Source organism: Herpailurus yagouaroundi, unplaced genomic scaffold (genome assembly GCF_014898765.1).
Source record: "Herpailurus yagouaroundi ecotype Mexico unplaced genomic scaffold, PumYag 161, whole genome shotgun sequence".
Lineage (NCBI taxonomy): Eukaryota > Metazoa > Chordata > Mammalia > Carnivora > Felidae > Herpailurus > Herpailurus yagouaroundi.
Genome location: NW_024412402.1, coordinates 12917920 through 12927245, shown reverse-complemented (window position 1 = coordinate 12927245; position 9326 = coordinate 12917920). Strand labels below are relative to the sequence as shown.

General features: G+C 44.9%; 1 protein-coding gene across 1 annotated transcript in view; it reads right to left on the bottom strand.

Annotated features, from left to right (window-relative positions):
- The window catches only part of LOC121035538 (tubulin-specific chaperone cofactor E-like protein), a 166852-nt gene that overhangs the window by 68885 nt on the left and 88641 nt on the right, over positions 1 to 9326 (bottom strand). Inside the window, exons 9-10 of the mRNA XM_040483339.1 lie at positions 4553 to 4617; positions 753 to 886 (exon numbers count right to left, since the gene is read on the bottom strand). Coding sequence (XP_040339273.1) covers positions 753 to 886; positions 4553 to 4617 — 199 coding nt within the window. The remainder of the gene's footprint in view (positions 1 to 752; positions 887 to 4552; positions 4618 to 9326) is intronic.

Sequence of the window (9326 nt, the reverse complement as noted above, 5' to 3'; positions counted from 1 at the left end):
ATAGAATAGAATAGAATAGAATAGAATAGAATAGAATAGAATAGAATAGAATGTGATAGAATCTACATACACCTCACCCCATGCTTTAAGGCCAAAGATAGAGACAGGTTCAGTTTCTCTGAACCTTCTCAGTGTGCCACCATTCACTAGCAACAAACTCAAAGACCTAAAAAAAAAAAAATAATAACCTGAGAACACAGGTGCCCAGGAGAACTCTGACACAAATGGTACCATTTCTTCATGCAGGTTTGAAAATGGGACCCCATGGCATAGCTCAGACCCAACAAAGACGGCCAGTTCTGCAAACAACTTACATATAATAGCTGATTATCCCTCTACGATGCTCTGGCTCTGTTCCAAATTGGTAGGAAGCTAAAGAACAGCAGATGCCTAAACTTTTCACACCCCCAGAAGGGAAAGAAAAATGATATTGCTCCTATTGTGGTTCATTGTATCTTTTTATCTTGTCGCGTAGCAGAAATAATGTTCATGGCATCGGGGCCTCTGCTTCACTTCTGTGTTTAATCACCCACAAAAGCAATTTATGGCCCTGTATACTCCTCTACTATGAACATTAGCCATTACATATACCTTTGACTTTCTTAATCATAAAACCTATCAGCTCATGAAATCTCAGAACTTGTCGTTCCGGCTGGCAATAAATCTTCCGTTCCTGGAGCCCTGGACGAAGGTGTTTAAAATGTTTTCCTTAATGATAAACAAAGAGCAGAGCCCGGCTCTCCTCCACTTACGTAGACGGTGCGGTAAGGAACGCCAAAGAAGAAAACGGGGATGGCCAGCTTAATCTCGGATGAGCTTCCGTCGTCTACTTTCGGGGTTTTTGTGTCATTCTGCCAAAATGGATACATGAGCTCCCTGGGCTGAGCTGTCGAGAGAGACGGTGGTGAGCTAGATGGCAGGGCCCTCTTCGCTTGGCAAGCTGCTTCCCTCCCACCCACCAAAGCCAGCTTCTTTCAGTGAGCCTTACAAACTAAATGCAAGTCAGACTGCCTTTTCGTTTATCCTAAACCTAAGCTGTACACAACGCATTGTCTTCTGCCTCTGGAAAGGAAAATATGGGAGCGATGCCATTTCTCCTTAGGAGAAATCACTTCCTGCTTTGTTTCTGTGCTTCCATACGTTCTGGAGAGAGCAACGGTTAAAACTGGAGGGCTGTGAAATCACCCCTGCCTGGAGCTCTCAGAGCACTGAGACGGGGGTTCTCCGTCCGGCAGGGCGTAGGATAGCTTCATCCTTGACCGGAAGGCAAGCTGAGGGACGGTGGCCTATGGCTATGAACCTCCCTCCTGGCTTAAGAATGCCGCTATCATGTCTTTTCCTGAAAGGAGTCCCCTCCTCCTCCTGCACGGTAGAAGATACCAGATCCCAGACGGAAATAAGCAACAGTTGGAGCCAGGACAAAAGTGGGAGGAGAAGGTTTGTAGTAACTGGCCCGCAAATGACCTCCATTGAGCCCAGGCCCTGCGAGAGGGCTCTCTGCCCAGTTCCTATTGACGAAAGACAGACGTGGGAGCCTCTGGGACGAGGGAGGCTGGGCCCCGAGAACTCTTTGGAGAGGAGGCACAGGGCTCTTACTCATCAGCCCGGTCAAAGGTGAGGGTCATCGCACGAACACACAGCTCGCCTCTGGTAAACCACATCACCCCCCATCCTGGCAACCTGGCTTATGTCTCAGAAGTGTCTTTTCCAAACTCTTGCAAAGGTGGCCTGGTTCAGCACGAGAAATCAGACCATTTCCCCAAGGTCTGTGTTACTGATGATCAGGTCCAATGGCATCTATGAAATAATCTACGTTTGGGGGTGTATCTTTTCTCTGCCTCCGTCCTTTCTTGTCTTGAATGAAAACAGAACCATAGAGTATCACCTTTTCTTCCTTTTTTTAATTGTTAATTTTCACGGCCAGTGGCAAATCCATTTGGGGCTTCTGGCCATGGATCTTGAGCTACCTGCTTGCAACACCCCAATCTCAGGCGAGGTCCTCTCCTTGAGAAAGTCCCTGCTCTGTGCTGATGGTGCTGATAGGCTGGCGAGCAGCTGGCCAAGGACCGTCCTGCTCCTTCGGGAGCTTTTTAGTGAGGATACGACAGCTCATGTAAGGGAGAACGCACAGTGACCAGAAAGGACTACAGCAGGGCCTGGCCAAGTGCCAGCTTCTCTCTTCCTGGAGCAGGGAATGAGAGATCTGTCTGGTCAGAGAGCTAATCTGTTTCCAATGGCTAACATCAGAGGAGAACAGGGAAACTAGCCCAGTCATTAGTGCACGAGCATTGTTCCCCGAGCCCCGGAAGTCTCCAGGAAGCCAACCAGATCGGACCGTTAAGGAGGGCTGTAGCTGGTGTAATCAGGAGCGCAGCCGACGTTCTTTATTTAATGCCACAGTCAGCAGGCAAACAAGGGCTCTTTAAAATTCGTCTTCACACACGTAACAAATTCCAAATTCCTAGAAGGTAGGTCCTTTTTTTAAAAAAGTCTCTTTATAATCCCTATCATAGCGTTATACATAGACACTTATTAAATTTGAAGGGTGATGCACTTTCTTAAATTAATAATAACAAATCAAACCATGTCATGGATTTATCTTTCATAGGGGACATTTTAGGAGTCGTGCCCGAGTATGAGTAACGGCTGAAATTCATGCTGAATTGTAATCATTTTAATGAAAGGATTAATTCAGATTCTGGGAAGCCTTGGCCAGTCTCTCTAGGAAAAGGAAAGTCCATACCTCTCAGGGAGGACACAGGAAAGTGTGGTCATGGAAGCTATCTCTAACTTCTTTCCTTGCTCTAAAGGTGAGGCAAATTTGCAAGATTCTTCTCTTCATGAGTGAACCTAACCAGTTCATGATTTTAAAGTTTTTTTTTTTTCAACGTTTATTTATTTTTGGGACAGAGAGAGACAGAGCATGAACGGGGGAGGGGCAGAGAGAGAGGGAGACTCAGAATCGGAAACAGGCTCCAGGCTCTGAGCCATCAGCCCAGAGCCTGACGCGGGGCTCGAACTCACAGACCGCGAGATCGTGACCTGGCTGAAGTCGGACGCCTAACCGACTGCGCCACCCAGGCGCCCCCAGTTCATGATTTTAAACAGGAGAGAATGAATCGTTCAAATTTTTCCATTTTAAGAATACAAATAATAAAGATACCAAATATTGTCAGTACTTGATAAATACTTGTTGAATGAGAAAGATGCTTAATAAAGGGAAGTAGGTTGAAACTATAGTAGTTTCCACCTTCAAAGCCATCACTATTCTAAAAAAATACAACTTGTGAACAGCATGGCCTATCATTAACAACAGATTTAACAAAAGAAAAGATGATGCCTACCCATGCCGGCTTTAGGCTGAGAATTTCACAATAAATATATAACTACGCTCCCAGAACTTTTTTTTCTCACCAAATAAAACACAACTTTCTTAGAGCAGGTGTAGGAGGCTAGGGTCCATAGGACTCTCATTACTGTGGGGTTTCACACTATAGTTTGCATATTATCACTGTTTAAAGTTACCCACCTGTAGCAAAAAAATGTTAGGGTTATACACGCAGTGTAGATCTGTTTACTCAGACTTGTAAGCATGTATCAGCTGAACCCAACAAACAAAACCAAGAAAGATGCTTTAGAATTTTAGTCATAAAAGTTTCAAATCTGTATAGATTTCCCCATCTTTCTTCTCTAAAATACAAAAACAGTAGAAAGAAATGTATGTAGTCTCTCACCTACCCAGGGCGATGCTACCCAGAGAAGATGAAATCACTGAGGAGAATAATTTTCACATTTCACTGCAAGTTTTAGGTTTTCTTGCCATTGTACAAGGCCACGAATATACAAGTCAAAGACATAAATGCCACTGGGAATTCCTGATTTGGGCTAAAACAAGTATATTTTTAAAATACCCTTTAAGGGGCGCCTGGGTGGCGCAGTCGGTTAAGCGTCCGACTTCAGCCAGGTCACGATCTCGCGGTCCCCGAGTTCGAGCCCCGCGTCAGGCTCTGGGCTGATGGCTCAGAGCCTGGAGCCTGTTTCCAATTCTGTGTCTCCCTCTCTCTCTGCCCCTCCCCCGTTCATGCTCTGTCTCTCTCTGTCCCAAAAATAAATAAACGTTGAAAAAAAAATGTTTAAAAAATAATTAAAAAAATAAAATAAAATAAAAAATAAAATACCCTTTAAAACTTAAGCCACTGGTTAAATGCCCTCATTGGAATCAATCATCAGGCATGGGGTGCACATGAACTTATACCATATACTTTTAATGAAAATTATTTGCATTATTTTAAAGATCGACTCCATTAACATGGGGCAACCTGGCATATATAAATTGTGTTTGAAGTTAAATAAGAAAAAGTAAGAATCGAAGTGAACACCATTCAAAGTTAATGAAGTTTGCCCTTGACCACGGAGTGTGATTTACATTTTTCTTGCTGTATCTGTAGACACATGTCCACCTGCCCTGACGATTACAGTTCCAACAAAAGTATCTCTTTATAAATTCAAGAGCATGCTAATCAAGAGCTTTATGGAATTCTGGAGTACTCACCTTGCTGCTGTACAAGTGCGAAGATGAAAGAGACCCAAATTCTAAGTAATGATGAATAATTCATCCTGGAATTTTAAAAAGAAAAAGAAAAAAAAAATCCCCAGCTTGCCAGAGTAAATAGAACACCAGGTGTGTTTGGTAGCAAATCCCAAGCCACATCACAACCATCATAGAACAAATTCACATAACAACATCAACAGTTCTGCATCAGGTTGAAATTCCCTGAACGCTGGCAGGTCCTCCCGAGTTCAACGCTTCACGAACAAATTAGACTCCCCCATGAGATGCCAGTTTGTAAGTACAATAAGATCATTCAAATTGCAGGAAATTCTATGGAATCAATGAAGGTGGCAAGGAGTAAAGGAAAGGCGTCTATGCTGTAGCTACCAAGGACGAGAAATAGGACCAGACTCTAAAGAGGCAGGTCCTGCGTTGTGTCTCTAGAACAAGCATCCGTCCTCTGTGAGACCTGGCTCTCCTCATTTTTAAAATAACTTTTGATCAGGGGCAAATAAAAAGTTGATTAAAGCACAATGTATTTCTGCAGGTAGGAGAGGAGGATTTAGAGTTTTGGCATCGCCTTCCCTCTAGGACAGAGCCAATCCATCATTTTGAAGTACGGACCAGATTCACAGGCAATAGAAGACTCTGTCCACTGACTTTCCTTAGTGAAAGGAACGACAGACACGTTGGTAATAGAGAGGAACCATGCCAGGATTGCTCCTTGGCATTACAATAAAAATAGAATCCAGTACGTAGCAAGCAAGTAATTAGTTCCAGCAAATTAATTAAAGCAGGAACATCACAAAAGTGAACTTGTTTGCATCTTAGTTACAATCATTGAACTGGCGGCTTTGTCCTCCGTGAGGAGCGTGGATGGTCTGTGCCGCTCCACAAAGCTGAGATGCGCACACAGAATGCAAAGATCCAAGTTACGCATATACCTGCTTGAGAACCAAGTACACAGGTAGACCCTGCAGTCTGCTCCGATAGAATTCTCAAAAACTGAAAAAAACCCTCCTCTTATTATTGGAAACTACTGCAATTTTTCAGCCACATTTTCATGGAAAATCAGTGAATTTACCCTGGGAGAGTTTTATTGTAAATCTTCAATGTCAGGTATATACATTGAAGTCTCAAGCACACAATAAATATTAGTCCGTTTGCTGAAAATGGTAGTAAGACTAACAGAGATCACACGAGGCTTTAGCAGAGGGAGCTGCCATGCGAGTTTAAGACTTGAGCCTTTAGGGAAACAGTTCAGAGAGCAGTAAGGAGGATTCATTTTTAAGTATTTGTATTTATGAAAAATGTCACTAACCTGTTCTGTAGAGACTGGAGGAACTGTCAGAAATATTAAGCCAGATCTTGGGAAACCAGGCAAAAATTAGTAAGACAAGAATTCATGTCAGTTCTCCCCTACTTGCTGCCGATTATTTCTGATTCCTGAAATGATGTCTGAATCCCCTCCTCGTAAAACCAAAAATTCAGTTAGTCCTGTGTTAGAGTCAGATAAGTGTTGAGTTGCAATCAAAGGTTTTTTCTATTGATTAAGGAAAAGCAAATCTAAAGATCAGTTTCAGGATTGCGCAGAGAGGTTCTTTTCCTGAAAAACTAGACCTTTCTTTCCCCCTCTTAAAAAAAAAAAAAAAGATTCAGATGGAAATGTCAGGTAGGAGCTGAAACCTTGGTCCTTTCTGATCAGAATCACTTTGCACTGAAAAACACAAAAGAAAACCCCCCTTCCACCTTTGTACCCAAAAAAAAGGCAACTGTATAATGTTACAGAATTAGCATCCACCAGCATGGGATTAAAACTCCAAACAAAGCTGCTGCCTCTAACGTTTAAATGAAGTTGGTTTTCTACTAAAGTCTTCCCCCCACCCCAGTTGCCACAGATAGGCCCTACTCTGTTTTTCTACCCCTCTCCCCACCCCCCACCCCCTGCAGGCATGCATGAAGTATTTAAAGGAACTTTCTCAAACTTTTCTAGGTTTTTATTCCTTCCCTTTTCTCCCTGATATGCCGCTGCACAGCTTCATGGGCCAGGGCGCTTTCCTCACAAAACCAAAGGAGGTAAGCAGTGCAAACCATCCCTTTTCACCAGGGCAAAACCACACCATGTCCTGAAAACTTCCCCTGAGGCCTGCTGAGGGTCCTCGGAGGAAGAGAGGGGAGGGACCGATCCCTCCGGACAAAAATGTGCAGTAAAGCAAATAATTTAAAAGGCATTGTGAGCAAAGTAAAAACACACTACATTCGATGCAGAATGGGAAAAGTTGCCTGAGGCATAAAGTCGGTCAAAATATTTCAAAATTCCTCCCAATTTCTCTCTGACCAGACATTTAAATGCCCCACTGTACAGAAAAACATAATTCCAGTTGAGCAAGTTGTCCTAAAATGAATGGGAGCTCTTGGGGAATGTTTTCAGTCTACTTTATTCAGTATTTTCCCCCAAAGCTGGGACATAATTTAGTACATTTTGCACGTGAAACCAACTCTCTCACCACTATTATGAGTCTTCCACATCGATTTACTTACAGGTGTCAAAGGAATATTTGCGTCTGAGAGGCACACGTCTATATAACAGAAACTCTAACTCTTGGGGGTGTCGATTTAAAATAAGATTAAACGCAAATCCAAGACCTCCTAGAAAAGCGTTCTCCTTGCCCAGTCTTTATTAAGGCTTTACTCCTATGCTCAACCTAAACGTCTTAAAGCAAAATGGTTGCCTCTATTTGAAAAAGTGCCAGCGGCATAATAGTTGCTTTGGTTTTCTTTCTCCACGCACTCAAGGATATTTGTATCTCAGCTCTTCTGACCCCTATTAAATGCATCCTTCTTGAGGCAGGACCCGGGCAATGTGCCATCTGGGCATAACCGGATATACAAGACGGTGGCGTAAGTGAGTCAGAATGACGTTGGGAATCTGGGTGCCAGCTAGTGCCAGTGCTCGAGGAGAGGCTGGCCCTGGCTTATCACCGGTTGGGCCGGGAAGCCGGTCCGTGTGTGTGCGTGCGCGTACTCTGGGCGTCCGCTCCGTGGTCACAGACGGGGCAAGGACAAAAAATCCCTTTTTATGCCGTGTCGGCAGGAGGGCTTATTTTGTTGAAGGCGTGAAGTGAGCAAAGATTTTTGACAAGATTGAGACCAAAGGTGGCGTGGGGGCGGCTTGGAGCTAGTAACTCAAGACGCGTGCGCTTTGTGAAGGTGCTGCGCTTCATTCAGGCAGGAGGCGAGACGCCCCCAACACACCCAGAAAATGCAATTCCCTGAAAACAAGCGGAAGGGGCTTTACGTGCTGTTTTTGGTCTGCTTGATTGTCTCAGGTTGCCTGTACCGTTTCTGTGACAGAGATGGTCAGATTGGAACCAGTGGGGAAGGATGCAGTGAGAAGTGTGCTTGGCCATCAGCCTCCAGCTGGTACCTCCTGCAGGCTCAGCCTCAGCGTAGGAGCCGAGGGCAGGCTCTTCCTGGGGCGGCCCCCAGCCAGCGACTGGGCAGGTGATGGGACAAGAGTCCAGCACTTTCCACCGAAAGCAAGCCTTCTATAATGGGCAGTTTTGCTCTGGAGAGCCTAGTTGAGCTGACAAAGACTACGTCACGTGCTCAGCCGACAGCTCTATTATGCCAAAATCAGGGCCTAATTGGAAAAAGCTTATATGTATATTTAACGTTATATATACATACATACACATACACATCTATATCCATACATACAGATAGGTACATACATATATACATGTGTGTGTATGCATATGTGATGGCATTATCTGGTAGATAGCCCCAAAGATTTTGACTCTCTGGATTTCTCAAAGTTTTTGAGCCCTCAGACACATCCCACTCCACCTCATTAAGAGCTAACATTTCTCCCAGCACAGGAAGACAGTAGAGAGGATTCCCTCCCCTTCAGAAGCTGTTCCCATCTCCTGACTGCTAGGCCTATCATCAAGGTCAAGTGGCAGCTCACCGGGCCTCATGAAGGAGGAAAGGGACCACCCCCAAAGGAGCTGCAAGGCATCCTGGCGTATCCTGGCATGGGATTGGATTGCGAGGGCGCTCAGTCAAGGAGACTGGGCCATGACACGGAATAAGAGAAGGTTCATGCACTTGGGGGCACTCTCTAAGGATACAGGCCTTAACATGCAAGGACCCCAAGGAGTGGTGCAAACTCACTGTTAGGGCAGCTCCTGGAAGCTTGGAAAAGAGTGAGAGCCCACACTGAGTGATGCTGAAATGCCTGAATTACTGTGGCAGATGGTAGAAGGGATTAAAGGCTCAGGGAAGTGAACATGCTGGATCGGATATATTACGAGAGACTGGAAGACCCACTAAATGGCCATGTTCCATGGGAAGGCCCAGAGGACAGACACATCCTCCACCAAAGCCAGCAGGAATCTGCTGGTGAGGAAAGCACCAGCGTCACTAAGAGACTCGGTGGTGGTTTCCCTCTGCAGGCCAGAGAGCAGGAGAGGGGGTCATAGAACTTGGTTACCTGATACCAGTGGAGAAGATGGGCCTCTGAAACGATAGAGACCGGGTAGCAGCACTCTGCTGCCTGAAGCCGAGGGAGCCACAATCTTCATAATGACCAAACAGATCAGAGTGGCAGCCAAGGGGGGCCTGATCCATAGAGAATTAAGGAGATGATTAACAGAGCATGGCATTACAGGGCCAAGTAGATGAGCAGCTGACAAGGGGGATTGCTTACTATATATAATTTTATAAGGGCAAAATTGGTGGATCACGAGGCTGAAGGCAGTTGCCCCCCCCC